The sequence below is a fragment of the Pelodiscus sinensis genome, chromosome 1 (genome assembly GCF_052426305.1).
Source record: "Pelodiscus sinensis isolate ZL-2025 chromosome 1, ASM5242630v1, whole genome shotgun sequence".
Taxonomy (NCBI): domain Eukaryota; kingdom Metazoa; phylum Chordata; order Testudines; family Trionychidae; genus Pelodiscus; species Pelodiscus sinensis.
The window spans coordinates 3983853-4011682 of record NC_143052.1 but is presented as its reverse complement, the minus strand read 5'-3'; the positions used below and the strand labels follow the sequence as shown (position 1 = coordinate 4011682).

The window sequence follows — 27830 nt, the reverse complement described above, 5'->3', positions numbered from 1 at the left end:
CCTGGCCTCTCTGGCTACAGCCGTGGGCAGTGGGTGAAGTTAGAGGTGGGGGAGGCAAGCCCCCAGCCCCGACCCTTTCACCCAGGCCCCACCCGCACCTCATATGAGCCCCCCGCCCCAGTACTATAGGGAAGGCGGGTGGCGTGTGGCCGCAGCCTCCCCAGGCTGGGAGGGCAGGCACTTTGGGGCAGTAACACTCCGCCCCTGGTACGGCTACAGTAGATGCTCTGGGGGCGGAGTCTGGGTGGGGCCAGGCTGGTGGTTTGGGAAGGCAAAGCCTCCTCCTGCCTCGCATACTCCCCCCCCCCCCCATAGCCAGGGGCCAGCCTTAGCCAGCTGCAGCTGCTAGCCATGGGGGGGGGGAGGTCCCAGGCTGAGCCGGATGGAGCCTTGAAGCTCTGCGGGCTCAGGCTCCCGGCGCTGGAGGGGCCTGACGCTTCCACAACAGCTCACTCCGTCCCAGCTGTGGGGAGCTCGGGGTCCACGTGGAGATGGGAGCAGGAGGAGAGGGGTGGGCCAGATGAGAGAGGAAAGGCTGGTTGTCACAGATCACTGGGAGGGGAGGGAACCGAGTCTTGCCCCTAAGCCAGTGGTCACCAACCAGTCGATCGGGATCTACCGGGAGATCCTGGAGCGTCTAACAGGGGATCCTGACTAGTTTGGCCGGGAAGCTCTCAAACGCTGGCAGTTCAGTTGCCCCTCCCAGCACTGTCATGCTGCTCCTGCCCTCTGCCTTGAAGCTGCCCCCCCGGGAGCCTCCTGCTTGCTGTGCCCAGTGTAGGAGGGAGAAGGGGGGGCGCTGATGTCAGGGTGCCTCTCCTCCCCCCACTTCCACACAGAGGAAAGGGGATGCAGGGAGCTTGGCAACGCGAATCTCGTTCACTCTGCCATTCTCACAAACACACACCGTCCTTCACTCTCATCTCCAGATGCAACACAACACACACGTGGAGGGAAGGGGGCAGGTGTTTCTTGTTACTTCTACTATTTGCAACGTGGGTTAGTTTGGGGGTTGACTGGTCCGTGCATTTCATCGTTTTCATTTCTCTCTTACGCCTAAATGGAATTCTTTGAGCAGTGAGTTCTCAAGTGCCGAACCTGCCCTGGATGGAGTCATTATCCCTGTGGTGACGGCTGCTCCTGGAAGTGGCTGGCGTGTGTCCCTGCAGCCCCTGAGAGAGGCAGAGCAGGAGGTCTCCACACACTGTCCTTGCCTGCAGACACTGCCCCTGCAGCTCCCAGTGATCAGTAATAGGGAACCGTGGCCAATAGAACCCGTGAGCTCAGTGCCTATAGACAAGGAGCAGCACATGGTGCCATGCTGTCCATGCCAGCTGCTTTCAGGAGCGGGGCAGGGCCAGGGCAGGAGGAAGCTGCCTTAACCCCCCTGCTCCACCACCCGGAACCCATCTCAGTTAAACGGTGCCCAGCCAGAACCTGCTTCCTGAACCCCTGTCCCAGCCCTGACCCCCCCTGCTGCACCCAACCACCTGCCCCAGATGTGAGTCCCTCTGCACGCAAACTCCTTCCCAGAGCTTGCACCCTGAAACCCCTCCTGGACCCCAATCCGCCACCCTGAGCTAAGCCAGGAGCTCCCCCCGTCCAAATCCCTTGGCCCAAGACCAGAGCCTGCACCCCAACCCCCTACCCAGCCAGGTGCAAGTGAGTGAGGATGGGGGAAGCGGGGGGATGGAGGGAGCAGGGGGAGGCCTTCGAAAAGGGGCAAAGCAGGGGCAGGGCCTCAAAGAAGGGGCGGGAAGGAAGTGGGGCCAGGGTGTTGGCGTTTGGGGTAGATCTTACAGTGCACGAAATTGAAAAAGTGATCTGGTGGTTAAAAAGGTTGGAGACCACAGCCCTAAGCCCAAAGCCTTCTTCTGAGGTCCCCTCCCTCTCCTGCAGCGGGGTCCGGGCTGCTCAGGACCAGAGGGGGCTGGATGGACCCATCTACGCAGGGCCAGGCATGGGGCAGAGGAGACACACACAGACCTGCATGCTCAGGAGAGTTTATTGCTGTAGCAGCTGCAGCTGTGCAGGGCACAGGGGTGTAACAAGCGCGGAGACACTGGGGGGAGGCAGTTTGTAGCTGGGGACCTGAGAGCTGGTCTCTCAGGAAGGGGCAGAACTGGCCCCAGATGCAGCAAAGCAGCCGAAAGTCTGGGACGTTGCCTGATCGTGTCCCAGGGGCCCGGTTCGATGCGTCCCAGGCGCTGAGTGACCTGTCGGGGCCCAGGCGAGCGGCCCCCTCGCTAGAGTCTGTACTTGCAAATGTAGGCGTTTGTCTTGTAACAGGGCATATCATTCCAGTCCGTATAACCTAGAAGGCAAGACAGAAATCAGTGGGGCGGAGGAAGGGCAAGCGGGTGGTGCCTGCCTTGGCAGTGCCCCCCTGCCCCGATGGCATCGTGCGGAGAGACGACCCCGCGGCTGTGCAGGAGACCCGAGAGCAGAGCACAGAGGCCGGGTCAGGGGCCAGTGGGGAGACACGCCGAGGTTGTGGGACCCAGCTCACTCAGAACTGAAAGGGCCGGCCCGACCTCCAGCTCCTTTTTTAAAATAAATAAAAGTTAAAAATCACCTAGAAAAGTTAGATGCCTGCACGTCACCAGGGCCTGATGAAATGCATCCTAGAATACTCAAGGAGCTGATAGAGGAGGTATCTGAGCCTCTAGCTATCATCTTTGGAAAATCATGGGAGACAGGAGAGATTCCAGAGGACTGGAAAAGGGCAAATCTTGTGCCCATTTATAAAAAGGGAAATAAGAACAGCCCAGCAAACTACAGACCAGTTAGTTTAACTTCTGTGCCCAGGAAGATAATGGAGCAAGTAATTAAGGAAATCGTCTGCAAACACTTGGAAAGTGGCACAGAGCAGAGCAGAAGAATCGCTTCTCGGGTCTGGCTCCCAACACTCCGGTTCATGCCGCCCAGACGGAGCTTTTCTGTTTTTGGCAGCCGTGTGGCACTTGTTGATGTGAAGTGATGGGATTAGAACAGCCCCTCTCCCGGACGGGTGAGCCGTGGCCAGAAAGGGGTTAAACAATCCCTGGCCAAACGGCTGGGAGTGAACTTGTCCGGGCGTGTGGGAGCAGTTGGCCAGTGACAAGTAGGACCGGCCAGGGCTGGGAGGCACATGGACGGTGAATTAGAGGGAAGACTAGTTGGATGTCGGTACTTGGACCTTAGAGATGCTGCCATGGAAACAGACATTTCCTGTGTCACAGAGATCAGCTGGGGGAGCCGGGGGAGAGGCAGGGAGACGGGACAGGAGGCCAGGCCCTCAGCGGGCTGTGTGGTGTGCACAGGGTCCTGGTGGGGCTCCTTTGCTGGAGCAGGTGTGTTTGAGACTTTACCTTACCGGTGTACTCCAGCAGCTCGACACAGTACTCATTGTTTTTGTCGTTGTTTGGTTCCCCATTATTCCAACTATGGTAGCGATAGAGGGAGCCATCTGACCACACCCAGGTCCTGTCCTGTGGAGCCAGGGGAGAAGAGACCCTGGTGATGTGGCACCATAGACACACCAAACCCGCATACAGCAGGGCCCTGCTCAGGCCGGGGCGAGGGCGGGGGAAGGGGCAGCCCAGAGACACGGACGTCACAGTAACGCTCAGCCCCTCAACTTTCCCTTCTGCCTCCCAAGCCCTTCGCCGACGGACCAAATCCCCGCACCAAGCTGCAGTCACTCGGGGGGGGGGGGGGGGCAGTCCCCAGGGGCCAGGGCCCGCCGGGGGGGGCAGGGGGCTTCCTGTGCTGGTTTCAGCCGGTGGGAGCAAAATCGACGTGTGTCTGTGATGGAGACGCTGGGGGTCGGGGGAGGGGACTCGGGGCTGTTTCCCTCTCGAGGGCTCAGCACCAGCCTGGCCCCAAGGCAGCAGGACCGGTAGCTCCGGACACTCAGAGCAGGGGACAAGGGGCCGGTCACTGTAAGGGCCTGGCTCTGGCCTGGCCTCAGCGCTCGGGGGGACTAGCTGGCTTTGGGGGGCACAGAACTAGCTCCATGCAGTGCCGGGGGAGGGGGAGCTGGATGGCTGAGCAGGCTGGAGAACGGCTCACAGCGCCTCCCCCTCCCGCACGGGGCCCGGCCCAGCCTCTGCTCTGGGGCAGGGAGCCAAGGCCCCAGTCTGTGGGAACTGCCCGGAGCTCCCCTCTGGGCCAGCATCACCCTGAGCAGGGACAGGAAACGGATGGAGCAGAGCTCGGATGGAGGTCGATGTGGTTACACAGGGGAGCTGTGGGGGGGCTGCCGGCCAGATCCCAGGCTGGCTCGCTGCCCCCCCGTCCCTGAGGTTCTTGCCTGGGCTCCTTCCCAGCTGGTGATGGGTTCCCCTGCCCCTCCCTGCCCGGTGGAGCTGGGGTCCCCTACAGAGAACCAGGCCAGGGCGGGACCCCCAGGCTGAGGGAGTGAGCAGCAGTCAGGGGCCGTGCCGAGGTCATGGGGGAACAAAACCTTGAGTCTTGGGCAGGGAAAAGTGTCTAGAAAACAGCAGTGGGGTGGAGAAAGGGATCGTGGGTTTTGGGAGCCAGAGCCGTGGGGCGGGGCAGCTGCCTGAGGCCAAGCTTGAATAGGCGCTCACCTTGTCGGGGTCGTGGAGTCCGATCCAGACGCGATCCGTGGAGCCCGACACGGTGATGTAGTGAACCACTATGTCCCTTTCTGCCTCATTGACGATGGAGGCCAGATGGGCCCCCGGCTGGTGATGCTGACACTGCACCTGCAGCAGGGACATGGGCCAGGCCTGTCACCCTGGGGGAGGATGCCGATTGCCCTGCTGTGGGGTCCTGCCCCACCCAGCTGCAGCAGGGCAGCGGTGGCTGAGAGGAGAGAGAGCCCCTCTTGGAGCCTGTTCCTGAGCCACAGGGCTGGGCCCCAGCTGATTCATCTTGCCCGCACCCCACCCCCCTCTTCAACCTCCACCCCCAGGGCCAGTCACCAAACTGCTTCAGCCCCTAACTGCTAACTTGCTCCTCCCCTGGAGATGAGCCTCCTACCTCAGCCGCTGACCAGGTCACCTTCTGAGGGAAGAACCTAAAGCAGTGGTCTCTGTAGTGGAACCAGCCATTGCGACAGCCTGTGGCCTTTATCCCCGATCCAGGCCAGAGAGAGCGCTCATGTAGGGGCGAGGCTGTTGTTGAGGCGAGAGAGGAAGCGGAGCTGTCAGTAGCCACCCGTCCAGCTTCTCCAGACTGCCAAAAACGCTGTGAAATTTCGTCCTCTCCCAAAATGGCCCCTCTCTCCTGTTGCTTTCAGCGGGGCTGAAGCCCCTCAGCTAAAAGAGCTGCCACCCCCTCTCCTCTTTTCACTGTGGCAGTGAGGCTGTGCTACCGGCAATGACCACTGTCCCTGCTGTCCCCTGTCTTCTGTGCCACGGCGCTGGGGAAACTGACACAAAGGGTCAGCAAGACGGTGGAGTCTGAGTAGATGGGACTGTGGGGTGAGGGTGGGGAGCACTGGGTGTCAGGGCGACACTGGTGGGGCAGGGAGCAGAAGGGAAGTTGGGGCACAGGGGTACAGCACAGGCTGAAGGGACCCCATGCACTTGTTTGCCAACCTAGGGACGGGTCTTTAAACTAGGTTTAAAATCCCAGAGCTGACCCTAACAGAGGCTGTGTGTTGGGCTGGAAACAGAAAACGGCAAAAGCGTCGGGAGGTCGTAAGAGCAACAAGAGTGAGAACCGTGCGGGAACGTGCTCGGCCTCTCAGATGCCTATACACCGATGCAAGGAGTAGCTCTCTATGGATTTTAGAAATTTCTTGTCTTTCTGTTTGTTCAAGAACTCCTGCTAAATGGTAGGATGAGAACCACCGAATCTGGTAGGCAGCTTCCTCTCCTCTAACTTAAAGCAACATCAGGGTACGGTGGTGCCAGGCCAATGGGATGTGTGTGGAACTGGATTGTTTCTCATAAAATGGAAAGGGAGGGGGCTGGTAGAAGGGAGTTATGCTGCAGAATGCCCACAGGGGGCAGCAAGGGGCAGAGATGGGACCAGGACAGCAGTAACCGCACTGGGCCAGCAGGGGGCAGGGGCGGAGAAAGGGACAGCTCTCTGCTATAGATTTCTGAGAGTCTGTCTGGGAATCTGGGGCCATGCACTTCTCCCCCGACTGGGCCCACTGGGGCTACAGCATCCAGGGAGAGGCGCGTCTCACCTGGCCCCAAGCTGCTGGGGTGAGAGAGGGCTGGGGTTGTCCTCTCTCCCCAGAGCAGCCTGCACCCTGCACCCCTCCTCCCCAGCCCCACCCCAGAGCAACGATTCAAATGAAGAAACAAGAACTTATTTAAGTATCCGGGCAAGGCCGGGTAAATCTTCTAGTGGGGAATAAATGGAAGCACTGGAAGTATTGGTGTAGAAACTACATGATGAGCTCTGGCCGGGATCTGGATCGATGGGCTTGGTGGGGCAGGGGCTATGGGGACCCAGCTGTGGTGGCTGCTCCCCCACGGTGGAATGAAATGACTGGGTGAAATGACTTCACGTCCCATGGGGGCAAACAGAGCCTGGGGTCTCCAGGCCGAGGGGCCGGGCAGGGACTCACCTTCCAGCGAGGGGTTAAAGATCAGGCAGCCGAGGAGGCAGAGGCTGAAGAAGGCGACTGGGCCCATCGTCTCACTTCCCTGGGGAGAAAACACACAAGGGGGATGGGCGGGGGAGCCTGACACCCCCCTGGAAAAACTCCACCCCCCCCATGGGGCATTTCCTGGGGAGGGGTTCTGGGGGGGGGGGGGGGGCTGTGCGCTAAGGAGCCTGGCCAGGCTGAAGGGCCCCAGAGGGATCCCAGCCCCCAGCCTCGGGGTCCCTGCTCAGAGCCCGTCTCCCTGGCTCCAAAGGGCCCTTTGGTTCTCCCCCTCGCTGAGCCGCACCCCAGGGACAGAACCGGACACCCAGCAGGGAGCCGGGTCCCAGCTCCGCAGGGCCTGGGCTCTGCAAGCCGCACGGCCAGGGACCCCCACACCAGGGCTGCAGGGGGGACCCCAGAGGGCAGCAGGGAGGCCGGGATCACTCAGGGGCCCCAGGAACCGGATCCTCAGCACAGTGATTCTCAGAAGGGGCATTTGCCACCCCCGCTGCCCCTCCCCCAGTGCTGGGCTGGCAGGGCCCCCCGCAGTCCCCCCATGGGACCGGGAGGGGGGAGCAGGCGGCGGGAGGGAGGAGTTTGGAAGGGCCCCAGGGCCAGGCGGGGGGCCGGTCTGTGTGCACATGGCTGGAATGGCAGCAGCAGGGGCAGCCCCTCGGCCACAGTCCACTGGCCAGAGAGCGGGGTGAGTGCTGGGAGCACAGAGCCTCTTGTCTCCACCCAGCGCCCGGGGCACCAAACAGCCACTGACCCCCCCCCCCTCGGGGCCTTTTCCCCACTCAGTGTGCACGGGAAGCAGTGAGACCCAGAGGGGTTCCTGGCGCACACAAGGCACCAGCCCAGCAATGGCCCTGCTGCCACCAGCCACCAGCGCAGGGGGGAGATGCGGGAGGGAGCCGAGGACTCGCCTGAGTGTCACTGGGGAGCTGCTCTGGTGCCGGGTCGGTCCAAGTGCAGCCTGACGGGGCACTGGCCCTGCCTGGGCATTTATAGACCAGTGGGGGAGGGGCTGAGAGGGGACCAGTTATCAATAGTGAACATGCAAATCTGTATAGATGGCAGATGAGTCACTTCCTGCCCAGACAAGTGGCGATAAGGGGAATCACAACCCACCTGCCAGCTGGGCTGTGGCCAGGTGGACGTGCTTGTCAGGGCTCAGCTAAGAGATACGGTAAAAGCTGGTCCTCCCCTCTCCCCCGGCAGTGCTGAGATCCATGGGGCTGTAGGGAGCCCTCTCAGTGCTATTGGGGTCACAGCCCAGTGGGTACAGTCAGGGCAGGGTTATTGGGGTCACTAGCATCAGACCCCACTGGAGACAGTCTGGGCAGGGCTATTGGGGTCAGACCCCAGTGGGTACAGTCTGGGCAGGGCTATTGGGGTCACACCCCAGTGGGGACAGTCTGGGAAGGGCTATTGGGGTCAGACCCCAGTGGGGACAGTCTGGGCAGGGCTATTGGGGTCAGACCCCAGTGGGGACAGTCTGGGCAGGGCTATTGGGGTCAGACCCCAGTGGGGACAGTCGGGGAGCGCTATTGGGGTATCAGGGGTGCACTGGGCAGCGCTACATTGGAATCACCGGGGTTAGCACCCCCGCGGGTGAGAACCGGCTGTAGCTCCAATGGGCTCCATGAGGTCCAGCAGCTGAGATCTGGCCCCGCCAGGGCAGGGTAAAAGGCCACGTTTCCAATTCCCAGCCCTCCAGTGCAGAATGGCCCTCGGCCCCTCCCACGCCCTGTGCCTGGCTCGTCGCCTCCCCCCCCCGCACCGTGTGTTGCTGGGAAATGCACCGTCCTGGCGGGGCGAGTCCCTAGTGACTCCTAGCGAGTCTCCTGAAAGCTCCCCAGTGAAGTCAGTGTGTGGGGGTGACGCGGGAGGAGAGGGGGCAGGTCTATGGGCAATGGAGCCACCTCGGGGCAGGGCTGGTCTCCCGTGCGCAGGGCCCCTGCAGGGAGGGCGCTGGGTGGCTGCACATGCACTTCAGCCAAGCCCTGGTGAGCCCGGAGTGGGGCCAGCTCGGCACCTTCCCCGTCCGGTTCAGCCCGGAGCTCACAGAGCGCAGAGGGAGCCATGGGGGAGCTGCCCTGACAGAGGTATTGCCTGACAACCTGTCTCCCCAAGTCCCTGGGCCTGGCTGAGCCCCAGCCCTCGGAGTCCTAGGGGCCCCCTGCACGTGGACGAAGCGAATGGGTCCCTCCCCATGAGAGGGGCAGGGGAGCGAGGACAGCCGTGGCCCGCCCTCGCCAGGCTGAAGCAGTGGAAGATGATGGTCATGGGGGATAGCGGCTGCAGGAAAACGGCTTTGCTCTGGTGTGGGCGAGAGGCGCCTTCCTGCAGGCGGGTGGGTGCGTACTCCGACCAACGACCGGGGCACTGTCTGGAGTGGGCCAGGACACGGGGCCAGGTCACCTGAAGCTGGAAGGCATTTTGGATCTGGTACTTTTCCACTCACGGGGGAGACGGGGGGACTTTGAAACTGAGCTCAAACACGTCCCGCCAGGGGCCAAAGGGATGTCGAGGTGGGAACCAAACAACAGGGCCGTGGTCGGATGCCAGGAGACCCTCTGACCACCCAAGGAGCCTGCCTCGCTTGGGAGAAACACGATGAGGAGACGTGCTAGTGTAACACACACCTAGTGCGGGTCCCTGTTACCCACCAGCTCTGTGATTCTTGGGGAACCAGAACATGGTCACCTGTCAGCCTGGTGCTCTTGGGAACTCATGGAAAACCAGCCTCCTCCCTCAGGCCTCTGCTGGAATCAAAGACAAAGCAATGGAAAGGCCGGGGAAGACAGACCTCAACTGCTTCATACAAGGGGGATACAATTAAGGAAACACCCCAGCCTCATTTGCATTAAAGATGGAACAGAGGGACATCTCATTAGCATACAGAATGGGGACCAGCTCTTCCAAAGCAGGAACCGCACTGAACTATGGGATACCGAAAGCAGAGACGCACTGCCTGATGGGAAATCCCTGCTCCAGATGCTAATGAACCTAGGCCTGCTCACACCCAAATTAGTCATTATCAGACCAATTCTAGTAACGATCCTATTGACATCTAAAATACTGAAACTGCCTAGTTGCATTGTGAGCTCGTTCAAGGAACATCCCCCATAGCCAGGGGTGATCAGTCTCTATTGTCTCGTCTCTTTCTCTTCGAACTATCCCTATACAAACTCCTATCCTTGCCCCAAGAAAACTGTTCTGATACCTGGACTTAAACTGCATCAGTGCCATTGAGACTTCATCATCTCCTGTCTGATCGTGCGGGGGGCTCTGCTCTGCTGGTCTGCTGCCCTCTGGACCCCCGGCTCCCATCAGCATCTGGGAACCCCGCTCAGTGCAAGCTCCAGGGAGTATTGAGGTCTCATCTCTCTCTCTCTCTCGCTCTCTCATCAACTACCTCTCTAAGCATAGCCTCCTGCCCCTGCCCTATGTAAATTGTGATATGGTTACCTAACATTTGTAATCAGTTTCAATTTAGATTTAATATTGTCACTCTTTTATATCTATTCACTACTCAGAAATACAGGCAGTCCCCGGGTTACATGGTTCCGACTTACATCGGATCCCTACTTACAAATGGGGTGAGGCAACCCCGCACTAGCTGCTTCCCCCCAGCAGACCAGGGAGACACGGAGCGGCTTTTCTCAGCAGACACCTCAGCTTGAGAATAAAGGACTGAGGGAAGTGAGGTGTGGGAGAATAAAACTGAGCTCTGGAGAAATGTTTGGCTAGAGTTTCCCCTACAATATGTACCAGTTCTGACTTACATACAAATTCAACTTAAGAACAAACCTACAGTCCCTATCTTGTACGTAACCCGGGGACTGCCTGTAAATCACTTTCATTGTTAAGCTGGTTGCTTCTCTCTCTTTCTTTCTCTTTTGCTCACTTTTCCTTCAGGGGGGTTGTTTTGGCCTCCCCATTCACTCTGCAACAACGCTTCCTGTACCCAAGCTGAAGATCCCTGAAGTGCCCAAAATCCTGTGGGGTTTGCTCATCGTGTGGTTTACCAGTGAATGACTGGGGTGTGAAAGTGGGGCTAGGGGTGCTGAACCTGGGGGCTTATGAGGATGGCAGCTTAAAGTGCTTTTGCGGAAAAGTGTCCGTGTCAGTCTAGACACTCTTGTCCGCAAATGCTTTTAACAGAAAACTTTCCACAGCACCCTAACCTCAAAATAAGATCCGCAAATAGCTTATTTGAAATTTGGTGCATCTACACAACACCAAATTTCGAAATAACATGCAATTTCGAGCCATCCTTTATCCCTTGTGCAACGAGATTTACCAGGATGGCTAAATTGCGCGCCCGTTATTTTGAAAAATATTTTGAAATAACGGGCAGCTTGTGTAGATGCAGGCTAGCTATTTTGGGATACCGAGAGTATCCCGAAATAACTGTGCAGTGTAAATGTACCCTCAGGCTTGGCTGGTGTATTTTGCTTATTTTAGCCTAGAAACTTATTTTGATCTATCTGTTTTCACTTGCAATCACAGAAATCCTATTTTTATACTTTATAAAACACTTTTCTTTATTATCAAGCCCACTGTAAATAACTGTTACCTGGGGGCGGGGGCAGGGGGAACCACAGCTGTGCATCTCTGTCTCTCATTCAGGAAGAGAATGAACTTACGAGCTTTCTCTGTGTAAAACTGTTACACGGAGTCGGGCGGATTCATCTGGGGGTTGGTCCCATTTGAGGGCTGTGCTCTGGTGCTGGCCTTGTAGCTGCGTCGACCCTGAGCCGAGCTGTTCTCAGCGTGTGTGTAACTTTGCTGGGGAGGCTGTTACCCCAACTCTGTGCTTTGGCAGGGAGAGACCAGAGTTTCACCAGCCGGACAGAGTGGTGCAGGTAGGCAGGCTCAATGGTATGATCGGCACACCGCATGACGGACCCAAGGGGATCTCTGTGATTGATACTGTCACCCCCACCCCACCCCACCCCAGAACCTGTCTGCCCGGCTGGCAACCCATGGACTTGATGACCTTCTGAGGTCTCTTCCAGTTCTATGATTCTATGATTCTATGAACCCTCCCCTTGCATCCTGTTACTAGAAAGGGCACCAAAATACACCTTCCCCTCGCAGGCCCTTTCCCCTGAGATGGGAGGGGATGGTCCCGCTCGATGCCAGCAGCAGTTTAGAGCGAGCAGAAGGGCCGAGATTTCTTGCCATGGGTTCCAGAGGTACAGACTGAGCGGAGGAGAAAAGAAAAGGAAGAGGGTTTGGTTCACGAGCAAGCGAAGCTGCATGGGGAGCAAAACACTATGGCTACGTCTACACCGGCATGATTTTCCGGAAATGCTTTTAGCGGAAAAGTTTTCCGTTAAAAGCATTTTCGGAAAAGTGTGTCTAGATTGGCAGGATGCTTTTCCGCAAAAGCACTTTTTGTGGAAAAGTGTCCGTGGCCAATCTAGACACAGTTTTCCGCAAAAAAGCCCCGATCGTCATTTTCGTGATCGGGGATTTTGCGGAAAACACTACTATGCTGTCTACACTGGCCCTTTTCTGGAACAGTTTTCCAGAAAAAGACTTTGGCCTGAACGGGAGCAGCATAGTTTTTCCGGAAAAGCACTGATGATTTTACATGAGATCGTCAGTGCTTTTCCGGAAATTCAAGTGGCCAGTGTAGACAGCTGGCAAGTTTTTCCGGAAAAGCAGCTGATTTTCCGGAATAACTTGCCAGTGTAGACACAGCCCCCATGTGTGGCAACCTCGTGAGTTCTGGAAGAGACCCGGGCCCCACAGAAGTTTCTTTCCTTAAACTTGCTTGACAGCTTCCTTCATTGCCTCTAACAAAACTACCCGGTCACACCCTCTGTCAACGTACAGGTTCCCTGGAATACACTGTTTGCCTCGTAGGTAAATAGTACTGTGATAACAGTTGAGAGACAACGTCGGCCCCGTGCTTTTTATGTAACCCTGCTTCCTCATGCCAAGTGTCCCGTATCCGCTTGCACTTTCGGATAAGTGCCTAGGCTCAGAGCAGAGGAGGGAGTTACCACAGCAACAAATGCCGCCCTGGAAAGGGCCTACAGAAAAGGACCAGCCATGGGCCAATTCTGTCTCTGCACAGACCTCGGAGGGGCCTTCGCCCCCTTTGGCCCTGGCCCTGCACGTGCGCACAGCCAAGAGGTGCGGGTGCACGATGGTGCCAGAGGAACAAGGGAGCAAACTGGCGAAGTCCAGTTTCAGATGCCGAGCACAGTGGCTTTGCCTTGCAAACGGGGTAGGAGACGGTGTCAGGGATGTGATTTCGGGAACCCACCTTCCGTGTAAGGGGAATGTAACAATGATCATTCTCAGTGGTTTACATAAGAACATAAGAGCGGCCAGACTGGGTCAGCCCAAAGGTCCATCAAGCCAAGGCCAGGTGCCCTAGAGGGAGTGAACAGAATAGGGAGCCATCATGTGATCCCTCCCCTGTCACCCATTCCCAGCCTCTGCCAAACAGAGGCGAGGCCAGTGGTCACCAACCAGTTGATCAGGATCTACCAGTCGATCTGGAAGCCTCTGACAGGGCATCCTGACTGGTTTGGCCAGGAAGCTCTCAAGCGCTGGCACTTCACTTGCCCTCCCGCCACTGTCCCGCTACTCCTGCTCTCTGCCTTGGGGCTGCCCCCTGGGAGCCTCCTTCTTGTTGTCCAGGGTGTGGAAGAGAGAAGGGGGGGCTGATGTCAGGGTGCCCCTCCACCCCCCCTCCTGTATCCTGTGTCCACACAGAGAAGAGGGGGTGGAGGGTGCTTGGCAATACAAATCTCTGTCACTAGCACACACTGGGTGTGTCTCTGTCATTCTCACAAACACACACTGTCCTTCCCCCATCTCCGGACATACGTGGGGGGTTGTTACTTCTTCCACTGCTCGCAGTGTGGGTTAGTTTGGGGGTTGACTGGTCCGTGCATTTCATCGTTTTCATTGCTCTCTTACGCCTAAATGGAATTCTTTGAGCAGTGAGTTCTCAAGTGCTGAACCTGCCCTGGCTGGAGTCATTATCCCCGTGGTGATGGCTGCTCCTGGAAGTGGCTGGCGTGTCCCTGCAGCCCCTGAGAGAGGCAGAGCAGGGGGTCTCCACACACTGTCCTTGCCTGCAGAAACCGCCCATGCAGCTCCCAGTGATCAGGAAGGGCATGTCCACACTAGCTCGTTAATTCGAGCTAGGTAGGCAAATCAGGCAACCAGAGTTACAAATGAAGCCCGGGATTTAAATTCTGCTGCACAAGCATGTTGCTGACCCAGTGCCCTGGTCAGCCGGGAAATCTGAGGCAGGGGCTTCAGAAAGATGGAATCCGAGCGTAGGGGAAGAGGGCCGGGATGCTGGTTCCTTGTCTTCCTGCGGGATCCACTGGGAACCCTCCTTCCCAAGAGACTAGTGACTGCCACGAACCTCCTCCAGCCTATCCCACGGGCACACGGCAGAAGCTGGGGGTGTGGGACTAGGGGCTCACTGTAGATTTTACTGATGGCTCAGCCCTGGAATACAGGAAGAACTGTGGGAATCACCAGCATTTCGGTTCTGGGACTGGACTGAAAACCCAAAAGGAAAACAAATGGAGTGTCTGGGGGAACATCTTTTGTTGTGAGCCAAAGAAACATTTTGTTTCATTCTCGAGGGTTTCTAACCTACTGAAGCAGGTTTTAAATACAACTCAGTGACATGACAAAGTTTTCCTTCACTCAATGCACAGTCAACCTGTGGAACTCCTTGCTGGAGGATGTGGTGAAAGCTAGGACTTTAACAGGATTTTTAAAAGCGCTAGATAGATTCATGGAGGTTAGGTCCATCAATGGCTATTAGCCAGGATGGGTAGGAATGGTGTCCCTAGCCCAGTGGTCTCCAACCTTTTAAAGCATGAGATCACTTTTTGAATGTAAGTGCCATCCAAGATGTACCTCAGACCCAAATACCCTTCCCCCAAATATCCTTTGTGCCCTTCTCTGAGGCTCTGCCCCTGCTCACTCCATCCTCCATCCCTCCCCCATCCTCCTTCCCTTTCATTAGGCAGGGCAAAGGGCTGGGGTTCAGGCTCTGGTCTTGGATTAAGGGACTTGGAGTGTGGGAGGGGCTCTGAGCTGAGCGTGGGGCAGGCAGTTGGGGTACAGGAGGGGGTTCTAGGTGCAGGATCTGGGAGGGTGTTTGGCTGCAGGATGGGAGAGGAGGCACCTTGACATCAACACCTCTCCTGTCCTTCCCCTGCCCTGCACAGCAAGCAAAAGGCTCCTAGGCACGGGGGGAAGCAGCTCCAAGCCAAAGGGCAAGAGATGCACAGCAGTGGAGGGAGGCGCACTTGAGAGCCTCTTGGCCAAACCAGTCAGGATCCCCCGTCAGAGGCTCTGAGATCGACTGGTAGATCCCGATCGACTGGTTGGTGACCACTGCCCTAGCCTCTGTGGCTACGTCTAGACTGGCATGATTTTCCGGAAATGCTTTTAACAGAAAAGTTTTCTGTTAAAAGCATTTGAGGAAAAGAGCATCTAGATTGGCACGGACGCTTTTCCGCAAAAGCCATTTTCGCGATCGGGGCTTTTTTGCAGAAAACAAATCTGAGCTGTTACACTGGCCCTTTTGCGCAAAAGTTTTGCGCAACAGGGACTTTTGCCTGAACGAGATCAACATAGTATTTCCGCAAAAAGCACTGATTTCTTACAGTAGGAAGTCAGTGCTTTTGAGGAAATTCAAGCAGCCAGTGTAGACAGCTGACAAGTTTTTCCGGAAAAGCGGCTGATTTTCCGGAAAAACTGGCCAGTCTAGAACAGCCTGTGTGTCTGGAGGTGGGCAACAGGGGAGGGATCGCGTGAGGATTCCCTGGTTTGTTCCCTCCCTCTGGGGCATCTGGTATTGCCCACTGTTGGCAGACAGGACACTGGACTAGATGGACTGTTGGCCTGACCCAGCCTGGCAGTTCTTATCTATTGTTTGCTTGCACCCAGGTTCCCAGGAAGTCTGTATCAATGACCCATCCCCTCATTAATTCCCTATTCCTTTCACATTCATTAAGTACAATTAACATCCTGGTCTTCAAAGACTCACTTAAACATTTCCCTCTGCAAACATTGATTCACAGGATAAACTTAAAAAACAACCAATAGTCTGGTACGTACTAAATGGTGGACACTACGTTAGCTGTTAGCGCTCAGGAGAGAGATCTTGGAGTCACCGTGGAGAGTTTTATGAAAACATCCACTCAATGTGCAGCTCCCTGCCATAAGACTGGCACAGGGCAGCCTGAATGTGCGTGAAGCTGGATTTGACCAGCTAGGATGCAAACGGCAAAGAACCGTGAGCCGTTGCAGCAGCAGACGTCCCGTGAAAGGAGGTCCGAGAGTGCGATGTTTTATTGGTGTTATTGTTAATCACCACGTCACTGATCAATAATACTACGTTGCATATTTTCAGAGCGTTCTTCTGCGGCTCTTTGTGGACCGATTCTTCTGAATTTGGATGGAGTTTGGCGCTTTGGCGTGAACAGGGGCCGACCCTTTAACGGAGTCTTTGGCGGGAAAGCTCTGAGAGACGGATCCCGCGGGGCAGTCTCTGGTGGGAAGCCCCGGACGGGACTGGTTCCCACGGGCGCAGTCCAGACTCACGGGGGCTGGTGCCATCACAAGATGGGTTCATGGTTCACCACCCCGGACTCCATGTTGATTTCACAAAGGCGCGATCGTCGTATACGGAAACCCCAACAGCTAACGCTGGGAACAGATTGACAGTGATCAACAGAAGAACGTATTTAATCCCAGCACCCCCGTAGCCCTGCCCAGACTGTGCCCAGTGGGGTCTGACGCTCGCCACCCCCACAGCACTGAGACACACCCTACAGCCCACGGAGCTGTGCGCTTTAACAGGGGGCGGCCAGGGAAGGGACCAGGCCGATTGTATCTGTTATTTGGGCCCTGATGGGCACTTCCACCTGACAGGTGGATTGCGGCTCCCCTTATCTCTGCTTTTCAGGGCAGGAAATGGCTCTATCTGCCATCTGTGCAGATTTGCATGTTCACTATTGACCCCTGCTCCCCCCTCAGCCCCTCCCCCACTGGTCTATAAATGCCCAGGCAGGGCCAGTTCCCCGTCAGGCTGCACTTGGACCGACCCGGCACCAGAGCAGCTCCCCAGCGACACTCAGGTGAGTCCCCGGCTCCCTCCCGCGTCTCCCCCGTGCGCTGGTGGCTGGTGGCAGCGGGGCCACTGCTGGGCTGGGGGCCAGGCTTGGCCTGTGTGTGTCCCCCAGTCCTGCCCTTCTCCACCTCACCCAGCGCAGCGCTGCCCACGGCCCCTCACGCCCTGCGGAGCCGTGACGAGCTCTGCCCCTCCCCAAGCCAGGACAGCCCCCGGCCCCGTGCCCGGTTCCTGCTGGACCAGCGCTCTGCAGGGAGGCTCCTACACTGGGCCCTTCTCCCCGTCACGGTGCCAGGGGGATCCAGCCCCTCCCCGGGGTGCAGCAACAATCCCCCCTCCGCTCTTCTCCCCCCCCCCACACACATGGTGTCGGCTTCCCACACACTCAGGGTCCATGGGGGGAAATGAGTGTGGTTCACACACCTGTGAGGGGGAAAAGGCCCCGGAGGGGGGGGGGGGGGGTCAGTGGGTTTTGGTGTCCCAGGCGCTGGATGGAGACAAGAGGCTCTGTGCTCCCAGCACTCACCCCGCTCTCTGGCCAGAGGACTGTGGCCGAGGGGCTGCCCCTGCTGCTGCCATTCCAGCCATGTGCACACAGACCGGCCCCCCGCCTGGCCCTGGGCCCTTCCAAACTCCTCCCTCCCGCCGCCTGCTCCCCCCTCCCGGTCCCATGGGGGGGCTGCGTGGGGCCCTGCCAGCCCAGCACTGGGGGAGGGGCAGCGGGGGATGGCAAATGCCCCTTCTGAGAATCACTGTGCTGAGGATCCGGTTCCTGGGCCCCCTGAGTGATCCCGGCCTCCCTGCTGGGTGTCCGGTTCTGTCCCTGGGGCGCGGCTCAGCGAGGGGGAGAACCAAAGGGCCCTTTGGAGCCAGGGAGACGGGCTCTGAGCAGGGACCCTGAGGCTGGGGGCTGGGATCCCTCTGGGGCCTTTCAGCCTGGCCAGGCTCCTTAGCGCACAGCCCCCCCCAGAACCCTCCCCGGGAAATGCCCCATGGGGGGGTGGAGTTTTTCCAGGGGGGTGTCAGGCTCCCCTGCCCATCCCCCTTGTGTGTTTTCTCCCCAGGGAAGCGAGACGATGGGCCCAGTCGCCTTCTTCAGCCTCTGCCTCCTCGGCTGCCTGATCTTTAACCCCTCGCTGGAAGGTGAGTCCCTGCCCGGCCCCTCGGCCTGGACACCCCAGGCTCTGTTTGCCCCCATGGGACGTGAAGTCATTTCACCCAGGGGGCCAGCCCCACCGTGGGGGAGCAGCCATCAGAGCTGGGTCCCCATAGCCCCTGCCCCACCCGACCCATCGATCCAGACCCCGGCCAGAGCTCATCATGTAGTTTCTACACCGATACTTCCAGTGCTTCCATTTATTCCCCACTAGAAGATTTACTCGGCCTTGCCCGGATACTTAAATAAGTTCTTGTTTCTTCATTTGAATCATTGCTCTGGGGTGGGGCTGGGGAGGAGGGGTGCAGGGTGCAGGCTGCTCTGGGGAGAGAGGACAACCCCAGCCCTCTCTCACCCCAGCAGCTTGGGGCCAGGTGAGACGCGCCTCTCCCTGGATGCTGTAGCCCCAGTGGGCCCAGTCGGGGGAGAAGTGCATGGCCCCAGATTCCCAGACAGACTCTCAGAAATCTATAGCAGAGAGCTGTCCCTTTCTCCGCCCCTGCCCCCTGCTGGCCCAGTGCGGTTACTGCTGTCCTGGTCCCATCTCTGCCCCTTGCTGCCCCCTGTGGGCATTCTGCAGCATAACTCCCTTCTACCAGCCCCCTCCCTTTCCATTTTATGAGAAACAATCCAATTCCACACACATCCCATTGGCCTGGCACCACCGTACCCCGACGTTGCTTTATGTTAGAGGAGAGGAAGCTGCCTACCAGATTCGGTGGTTCTCATCCTACCATTTAGCAGGAGTTCTTGAACAAACAGAAAGACAAGAAACTTCTAAAATCCATAGAGAGCTACTCCTTGCATCGGTGTATAGGCATCTGAGAGGCCGAGCACGTTCCCGCACGGATCTCCCTCTTGTTGGTCCTACGACCTCCCCCCACTTTTGCAGTTTTCTGTTTCCCACCCAACACGTAGCCTCTGTTAAGGTCACCTCTGGGATTTTGCCACCTACCTCTTTTAAACCTGGTTTAAAGCCCCGTTCCTAGGCTGGCAAAGTAGCACATGGGGTCCCTTCAGCCTGTGCTGTACCCCTGTGCCCCAACTTCCCTTCTGCTCCCTGCCCCACCACTGTCGCCCTGACACCCAGTGCTCCCCACCCTCACCCCGCAGTCCCCTGTCTGCTCTGACTCCACTGCCCTGCTGCTCCTTTGTGTCAGCTTCCCCAGCGTCCTGGCACAGAAGACAGGAGGTGGCCATCTTCCTTGAGGACACCCCAGCGCCTGTCCCCTGTGGGGGAGGGGACACCGGTCATTGTCGGTAGCGCAGCCTCACTGCCACAGGGAAAGGGGGCAAAAGGGGGCAGCTCTTTTAGCTGAGGGGTTTCAGCCGCACTGAAAGCAACAGGAGAGAGGGGCCATTTTGGGAGAGGACGAAATTTCACAGCGTTTTTGGCAGTCTGGAGAAGCTGGACGGGTGGCTACTGACAGCTCCGCGCCCTCTCCCCCCTCCACAGCAGCCTCGCCCCGAGGTGAGCGCTCTCTCAGGACTGGATCGGGGGTAAAGGCCACAGCCTGTCACCGTGGCTGGCTGCACTACAGAGACCACTGCTTGAAGTTCTTCCCTGAGCAGGTGACCTGGTCAGCGGCTGAGGTAGGAGGCTCGTCTCCAGGATCCATGGGGCGGGGCAGGTTAGTGGGCAGGGCAGAAGGAGTTTGGTGATTGGCCCCGGGTGCAGGGTTGGGGAGGTGCGGGCACCAGGAGGGGACTCTCTCCCCACTCAGCAGCCCCTGCCCCGCTGCAGCCGGGTGGGGCAGGACCCTGCACCAAGGCAATGGGCGTCCTCCCCCAGAGTGACAGGCCTGGTCCATGTCCCTGCTGCAGGTGCAGTGTCAGCATCACCAGCCGGGGGCCCATCTGGCCTCCATCCTTGGTGAGGCGGAAAGGGACATAGTGGTCGAGTATCTCAGCATGTTGGGCTCCAAGGATTATGTCTGGATCGGACTCCACGACCCCAGCAAGGTGAGTGCCCAGCGCCGTCTTGGCCTCTGGCAGCTGCCCCGCCCCAAGGCTCTGGCTCCCCGGGGCTGGGCACATCCCAAACCCCACAATCCCTTCATGTGGCTACCAGGGTCTCCCTCCCCCACTCACGAGCACCAGTGTCTCCCCTCTGCACTGCCCCTATCTCCCCTGCCCCCTTTCTGTTCCCATCCTACTGTAGCCTCCTCCTCCCCTCTGGCTTCTCCCCCTCAAATACAGCCTGGTCCTGGTCCCCCCAACCTGGTCCCCCCCAGCCTCAGGCTGACCTTTGACCTGCACCTACCACCCCAACTACTGCCCCCTCCCTTCCCCTTCCAAGCCCCCCACTGTGCTGAGCCTTCCCCTGCCCCCCACAACCCTTCTCTCTTTCCCCTCCCCACATTTTCCAGCCACTTTTCCCTGCCCGAGACTCAAGGTTCTGCTCTCATTTGACCTCTGCACTGTCCCCAACTGCTGGTCCCTCCCTCAGCCTGGGGGTCCTGCCCTGGCCTGGTTCTCTGTAGGGGACCCCAGCTCCACCGGGCAGGGAGGGGCCGGGGGACCCGTCACCAGCTGGGAAGGAGCCCAGGCAAGAACCTTGGAGGAGGGGGGGAGGCACCAAACCAGCCCAGACTCAGGCTGAAAGGCCCGTCACAGCGTCCCCTGTGTAACCGCATCGATCTCCAGCCGAGCTCTGCTCCTTCCGTTTCCCGCCCCTGCTCGGGGCGGCGCTGGGCCATGGGAGAGCCCAAGCAGCTCTCACAAACTCGGGCCTTGGCTCCCTGCCCCAGAGCAGAGGCTGAGCCGGGCCCCATGCGGGAGGGGGAGGCGCTGTGAGCCGTTCTCCAGCCTGCTCAGCCATCCAGCCCCCCCTCACCCGGCACTGCATGGAGCTAGTTCTGTGCCCCCCAAACCCATCCAGTCCCCCAAAGCGCCGAGGCCAGGCCAGAGCCAGGCCCTTCCAGTGACCGGCCCCTTGTCCCCTGCTCTGAGTGTCCGGAGCTCCCGGTCCTGCTGCCTTGGGGCCAGGCTGGCGCTGAGCCCTCGAGAGGGAAACGGCCCCGAGTCCCCTCCCCCGACCCCCAGCGTCTCCATCACAGACACACGTCGATTTTGCTCCCACCGGCTGAGACCAGCACAGGAAGCCCCCTGCCCCCCCGGCAGGTCTTGGCCACTGGGGACTGCCCCCCCTCCCCCCGAGTGACTGCAGCTTGGTGCGGGGATTTGGTCCGTCGGCGAAGGGCTTGGGGGGCAGAAGGGAAAGTTGAGGGGCTGAGCGTTACTGTGACGTTCGAGTCTCTGGGCTGCCCCTTCCCCCGCCCTCGCCCCGGCCTGAGCAGGGCCCTGCTGTATGCGGGTTTGGTGTGTCTATGGTGCAGCATCACCAGGGTCTCTTCTGCCCGGCTCCCCACAACCTTTCTCCCCTGGATCTGCAGGACAGAACCTGGGTGTGGTCAGATGGCTCCGTCTATCGCTACGATGCTTGGAATGACTGGGAACCAAACAACAAGGGAGGCACGGAGTACTGTGTCGAGCTGTGGACTTCCACTGGTAAGGCAAAGTCTCAAACACACCTGTACCCAGAAAGGAGCCCCACCAGGACCCTGTGCACACCACACAGCCCGCCGAGGGCCTGGCCTCCTGTCCCGTCTCCCTGCCTCTCCCACGGCTCCCCCAGCTGATCTCTGTGACACAGGAAATGTCTGTTTCCATGGTAGCATCTCTAAGGTCCAAGTACCCACATCCAACTAGTCTTCCCTCTAATTCACTGTCCATGTGCCTCCCAGCCCTGGCCGGTCCTACTTGTCACTGGCCAACTGCTCCCACACGCCCGGACAAGTTCACTCCCAGCCGTTTGGCCTGGGATTGTTTAACCCCTTTCTGGCCACGGCTCACCCGTCCGGGAGAGGGGCTGTTCTAATCCCATCACTTCACATCAACAAGTGCCACACGGCTGCCAAAAACAGAAAACCTCCTTCTGGGCGGCATGAACCGGAGTGTTGGGAGCCAGACCCGAGAAGCGATTCTTCTGCTCTGCTCTGCCCCACATTGGCCTCAGCTGGAATAGTGTGTCCAGTTCTGGCACCACATTGCAGGGAAAATATGGACAAACTGGAGAAGGCCCAGAGCAATGAAACTGATGAACCTTCTCGAGCACATGAGCTGGGAGGGAAGGTTGACAAAATGGGGTTTGTTCCTTGTGGAGAGGAGAAGACGGAGAGGGGGCAGGAGAGCAGCTTCCAAATACCTGAAAGGGGGTTGCAAGGAGCAGGGAGGAAAATTGTTCTCAGTAACCTCTGGTGGCAGGACAAGAAGCAAAGGGTTTGAATTGCAGCAAGAGACTCTCAGGTTGGAGAATAAGAAAAACTTTTTGTCAGAGGCTGGGATTGGGCAACAAGGGAGGGATCACATGCTGGTTCTATGTTGTGTTCCCTCCCTCTGGGGCACCTGGCACTGGCCACTGTGGGCAGACAGGACACGGGGCTAGATGGACCTTTAGCCTGACCCAATCTGGCTGTTCCTGTTTTTATGTTCGTAACCACTCTGAGGCATGGTCCAGACTGCAGGCTTCTTTCGGAAGAAGCTTTTCCGAAAGAGCTCTTCCGAAAGCGCGCGCCCACACTGCCAAAGCGCATCGAAAAAGCCATCTGCTTTTTCCAAAGAGAGCGTCCACACTGAATGGACGCTCTCGCGCATGTAAGCTGTGATTTTTATGGGCGGAGTGGCCACCAGGGCACCTGTGCTTTTTCCCCTTTCCCCTTCTTCCGAAAGAGCTCCCTCTGCCCTGTCCACACACGCCCCTTTCTGAACGTGCTCTTCAGCAAAAAGCTTCTTCCTCCTAGGAAGAGATTTAGCAATGTCAGGAAAACCCGTCTGGTCTTTCGATTCTTTTTCGAAAGAACGTGATGGCAACGTGGCTGTAAGTGAAGGGTTTTTTTGAAAAACGACTGTTTTTCTGAAAAAACTCTGTAGTGTAGACATAGCTTGACTGTTAAGAAGTTAAGCGCTGGAAACAATAGCCTAAGGCAATGTGGAATCTCCCTCCCTGGAGATTTCTGAGAGTAGATTATAGACAAATGGGGATGCTCTAGTTGGTGTTTGGTCCTGCCTTGAGTGCCGGGGACTGGGCTAGAAGAGCTCTCAAGATCCCTTCCAGTTCTATATCTACATAAGAACATAAGAACGGCCGTACTGGGTCAGACCAAAGGTCCTTCTAGCCCAGTATCCTGTCTGCCGACAGGTGCCCCAGAGAGGGTGGACCGAAGACAATGATCAAGCGATTTGTCTCCTGCCATCCTTCTCCAGCCTCTGACAAACAGAGGCCAAGGACACCATTTTATCCCCTGGCTAATAGCCTTTTATGGACCTAACCTCCATGAATGTATCTAGCTTCTCTTTAAACTCTGTTATAGTCCTAGCCTTCACAGCCTCCTCTGGCAAGGAGTTCCACAGGTTGACTACACGCTGTGTAAAGAAGAACTTTCTTTTATTAGTTTTAAACCTATATCTATAGTCAGGGCTCGACAAATCACTGAATCTACTCGCCCGTGGCGCCCCGTTCACGGATCTTGTGCATGCGCAGTGCGGGGCAGGCAAGTAGGTTTTGTTGCCATTTGTCAAGGCCTGTCTACAGTTATTGCTCACTTCTTGATATGCAGGTGGGGTATGAGATCTTCAGGTGGCCCATGGGTGGGTTTTGCCACCCTGATTCAGAGGCAGCCGGGGGCTATTTTGTCCCTAGGGCAATTGAGAGCTGCCTCAGGGCTGCTCTGACAGAGGCAGTAACAAATAGGATGCCTAGAGCGCAGGGGCGTCAGCCACACTCCCGCTGTCCCCGGTGCTGCGGAGGCCAGGACTTAGCAGGGTACTGTCTGCTGGGGAACCCCGGCTGGCCATCACACCGCTTGCTGTTGTGTGCTGGCGTGGCGCAGGCGGTGGAGCAGGGCTAGTCCCTTTGGCTGGCGATCGCACAGAGCCCCGGCTGACCAGGGGACGCTCACGCGCTAATTCCGGAGGGACTCATTCCTCGTGGGCCGGGCCCGTCGCACGGATCCGCACCAATGCTCCTTCCCCCCATGCACACGGGGGAGGATCCCCCCCCCATCATCTCCTACTTAAACCTGTCCTTCATCCAGTCACTGAGCAGGAACAACGTCACGTGACCTGCCCGGCCAATCACACACGCGGGGAATGGAGGCGGGGAAAACGTTGCCCCACACGAGTGGGCCCCTGTCTCTGAGTGACGCTCCCGGGGAGCCTAATCCGAACTAGCTACTCCGTGTCGCGTGTAGCCGCGCGGCACGGGGTTCGAACTAGCCGGGATTTAAAAATGGAGGCTCCCGGATTATGCAAATGAAGCCCGGGAAATTCAAATCCCGGGCTTCATTTGCAAGTGCGGTATGCCTACATTAACCACCCTAGTTCGAACTAGGAGGGTAGTGTAGACATACCCTGAGTGACGCTCCCGGGGTGGCTGGGCGCTGGGAACGGAGCCGTTCATCAGCCAGGCACCGCAGCGCTGCCCTGTGGGGGGAGATGCTGCCGCTGGCCCAGGCCCAAACCCCAACGTGGAGGAGATGGAGGTCGGGCCGGCCCATTCAGCCCCGAGCGAGCTGGGTCCCTCATCCGCAGCGTGTCTCCCCACGGGCCCCGACCCGGCCTCTGTGCTCTGCTCTCGGGCCTCCTGCGCAGCCGCGGGGTCGTCTCTCCGCACGATGCCGTCGGGGGAGGGGGTCACCGCCAGGGCAGGCACCACCCACGTGCCCTTCCCCCGCCCCACTGATTTCTCTCTTGCCTTCTAGGTTATAAGACCTGGAACGATAAAACCTGTAGCACGAAAAACGCCTACGTTTGCAAGTATCGACTCTAGCGAGGGGGCCGCTCGCCTGCGCCCGACGGGGAGCTCAGCGCCTGGGACGCAAAGAACCGGGCCCCTGGGACACGATCAGGCAACAGACTTTCACGCACTTTACCCCTCCCTGGGAGAGCGCTTCTCAGTCCCCCGCTGCAAACTGCCTCCCCCCAGTTTCTCCGCGCTAGTGACACCCCTGTCCCCTCCACGGCTGCAGCCACTACAGCAATAAACTCTCCTGAGCATGCAGGTCTGTGTGTGTCTCCTCTGTCCCATGTAGATGGGTCCATCCAGCCCCCTCTGGTCCTGAGCAGCCCGGACCCCACTGCAGGGGAGGGAGGGGACCCCGGAGGGAGGCAGGTTGGGCCTGGCCCTTGGGCTAAGGGGCAGGACTCGGTCTCCCCCCCCCCCCCCGCTCTCTGTGACAACCAGCGTTTCCTCTCTCGTCCGGCCCACCCCTGACCCTGAGCTCCCCAGAGCCGCGATGTGTCCGGAGCCCGCCGAACCGGAGCAGAAGGACGCGGAGCCGGAGCTGGGAGCCATCGCAAACTCCCGGGATGGGGCGCTGAAAGGGGCGCACCAGGGTCACCACCCGTCCTGATTTCATGGGGACAGTCCCAATGTCTGGGGCTTTGCTCCTACAACCCTTTAGCCCCGCCCCCGTGTCCCAATTGCTCACACTTGCTCTCTGGCCAGCACTGCCCAGCGGGTTCGGGCTCCAGGCACGTCGACAGGGCTCTAGAAACCACGTCCTGTCCCTGACACCGACGGCCTGGGCCAGGACCCCTGGGTTCCCTTCCCGGCGTGGCCACCAGCGGCCTCCTGTGTGGCCTCCCCAGCTAACGACACCCACCTGCCACTGCACCACAGGGCGAGAGTGACGCCAGGTACGACTGTGACACACTCAGACTGTTGTGCGTATGGGTGTGAGCGGGGGAGGGTTCAGAAATAAGACAGGCGGAATGATGGAATCCCAGGGGCTTCCTGATGCCACCCCGGGGCGGTGTTCAGACCCGGCCTGGCAGATGAGACCATGCGGGACAGGAAACCAGCGAACCAAAACGGGAGTGTTGGGAATCGAAGCAGAGACGTGGCCCCCCATGGAGACCGACTGGGCGGGACGGCTCGGCGGGTGAACCAGCCGGGTGACAGCTGTCAGGGGAGGGGCTGGGACTGGGGGTACCAGACGGGGGCACCCCTGGGACCCGAGAGTGAGTGTTCAGCACCGGGCGAGGATCAGCCCTTGGCACCGATCTGCTACCGCCTGGACGGCCCCGTCAGCGGCTTGCAGGTGCCGCAGCCAATCAGCTCCCCCCAGCTGGCCAGTCAGCTGCTTGGCAGGAAGCCCATCTCCACATCAGCTGCTTGGCAGGAGGCCTGTTCAGAAGCTCTCCCGGCCTGTGCCGGCTGCAGATCCCAGCTCAGCTCTGGCTGCCGGCAGGTGAAGCTTTTTCCAGGACAGGGAGCTGGGCCTGGGCCTGGAGGGACATGGGCGGCTCGTCCGCTGGCTGCAGGGGGCTGGGACCCACAGGGAAACAGGCAATTTTGAATCTAGCTGCAGGGAGCCGGGGCTGGAGGGAGCTGGGTGGGCAGCTAAGCAGATTCAGGGTCTGGCACCCGTCTTCGCCATGAAGACTTGAGCATCCCACCTTCCTTGCACCCAGAGACCCATTGTCAGCCTCCCCAGCCAACTCCGTGGCTTGGGCCCTCTCCCGCTGTCTGGCCCCAGAGGCTCTCGAGATCCGAGTTTGACAGTTTGGGAGCCGTATCCCATTAGAACAAGGACCCAAGTTCCTTTGCCAAGCCCCACGGACACACACACCTGCACGCTGCCCGCACGGCACAAGGGGCAGAGCGAGGCAAAGCAAAGCTTCAGGATTCAGTCCCTCTCCGACCCGTCTCACCCCTGCTGTGAGTCTCCGGGTTTGGCTCACGCCCTGAAGGGTCTCCGGGGGCCCTTGTGGGTCTCCTGCCTCCACCCTTTCTGCTGGGACTGCCGGTTCTGGCCTCGCTTGGCTCCCCTCGCTTACAGAGCACTGAAAGGCCAAAATCCCAAGAACAGGTATGTAAGATCTTGACCACAGTCTCTGTTAGGAATCTCTCCCAAATGCCCAAACTCCACGGGCCTGGTCTGAGGCATGAGGCCTAGTTAACAGTGGACAACATGGCTAAGGAAGGTTGAGATCAGCAAGAAACAGACATGTTTGTTTAACCAGCCGTAAACTAGCAAGACAGCACAACCCCCGGTGGGGAGCAGTAATTGGGGACGTATCATGAGTTACAGGCTCGTAATTCACAGAGAGGGGAGTAACAGAGTCCAGGGGCCACCTCCGGGGACCACCCTGCCACTGTATCCCCCGCTCTGCCTCTTCTATGTTTCTTCTATGTGGGTGCATAATTGGCTGGATAACCGTAGTCAGAGAGTTGTTGTTAACGGTTCTAAATCCTGCTGAAAAGGGATAACAAGTGGAGTTCCGCAAGGGTCTGTTTTGGGACCCGTACTGTTCAATATCTTCATCAATGATGTAGATATTGGGATAGAGAGTACGCTTATTAAGTTTGCAGATGATACCAAACTGGGTGGGGTTGCGACTTCTTTGGAGGATAGGGACATAATTCAAAATGACCTTAGCAAGTTAGAGAAATGGTCAGAGGTAAACAGGATGAGGTTTAATAAAGAGAAATGCAAAGTGCTCCACTTAGGAAGGAACAATCAGTTCCATACATACAAGATGGGAAGCGACTGTCTAGGAAGGAGCATGGCAGAAAGGGATCTAGGGGTCATAGTGGACCACAAGTTGAATATGAGTCAACAGTGTGATGCTGTTGCAAAAAAAGCAAATATGATTCTAGGTTGTATCAACAGGTGTGTTGTAAGCAAAACTCATGAAGTCATTCTGCCGCTCTACTCTGCACTAGTTAGGCCTCAGCTGGAGTACTGTGTCCAGTTCTGGGCGCCACATTTCAAGAAAGATGTGGAGAAATTGGAAAGGGTACAGAGAAGAGCAACAAGAATGATTAAAGGTCTAGAGAACATGACCTATGAAGCCAGGCTTCATGAACTGGGCTTGTTTAGTTTGGAAAAAAGAAGATTAAGGGGGGACATGATAGCGATTTTCAAATATCTAAAAGGGTGTCACAAGGAGGAAGGAGAAAATTTGTTCCTCTT

At 58.2% G+C, this 27830-nt stretch overlaps 2 protein-coding genes across 2 annotated transcripts; one reads left to right on the top strand and one right to left on the bottom strand.

Annotated features, from left to right (window-relative positions):
• Positions 1-2246: 2246 nt before the first annotated feature.
• On the bottom strand, positions 2247-4727 carry LOC142827866 (C-type lectin mannose-binding isoform-like). The gene is made up of 3 exons (XM_075924047.2): positions 4575-4727; positions 3356-3470; positions 2247-2314 (listed from the first exon to the last, which is right to left on the bottom strand). Exons 1-3 carry the CDS (start codon positions 4725-4727, stop codon positions 2247-2249), a joined length of 336 nt encoding a protein of 111 aa, XP_075780162.2.
• A 7374-nt stretch (positions 4728-12101) lies between these two features.
• On the top strand, positions 12102-25016 carry LOC142827937 (C-type lectin lectoxin-Thr1-like). Its single transcript, XM_075924564.2, has 6 exons — positions 12102-16701; positions 17759-17837; positions 19307-19443; positions 19675-19812; positions 21246-21360; positions 24612-25016. The coding sequence occupies exons 2-6, from the start codon at positions 17771-17773 to the stop codon at positions 24677-24679; spliced, it is 525 nt and encodes a 174-aa protein (XP_075780679.2). The 5' UTR covers positions 12102-16701; positions 17759-17770; the 3' UTR covers positions 24680-25016.
• Positions 25017-27830: the final 2814 nt, after the last annotated feature.

Bases quoted from the DNA above. Each gene is read 5' to 3' on its own strand.
- LOC142827866 (XM_075924047.2), bottom strand. From the start codon at position 4,727: ATGTCCCTGCTGCAGGTGCAGTGTCAGCATCACCAGCCGGGGGCCCAT. The intron at 3,471-4,574 runs GTGAGCGCCTAT...CTGGCTCCACAG, and splicing joins GACTCCACGACCCCGACAAG to GACAGGACCTGGGTGTGGTC. The intron at 2,315-3,355 runs GTAAGGTAAAGT...CTTGCCTTCTAG, and splicing joins CGAGCTGCTGGAGTACACCG to GTTATACGGACTGGAATGAT.
- LOC142827937 (XM_075924564.2), top strand. From the start codon at position 17,771: ATGGGCCCAGTCGCCTTCTTCAGCCTCTGCCTCCTCGGCTGCCTGATC. The intron at 19,813-21,245 runs GTGAGTGCCCAG...CTGGATCTGCAG, and splicing joins GACTCCACGACCCCAGCAAG to GACAGAACCTGGGTGTGGTC. The intron at 21,361-24,611 runs GTAAGGCAAAGT...CTTGCCTTCTAG, and splicing joins CGAGCTGTGGACTTCCACTG to GTTATAAGACCTGGAACGAT.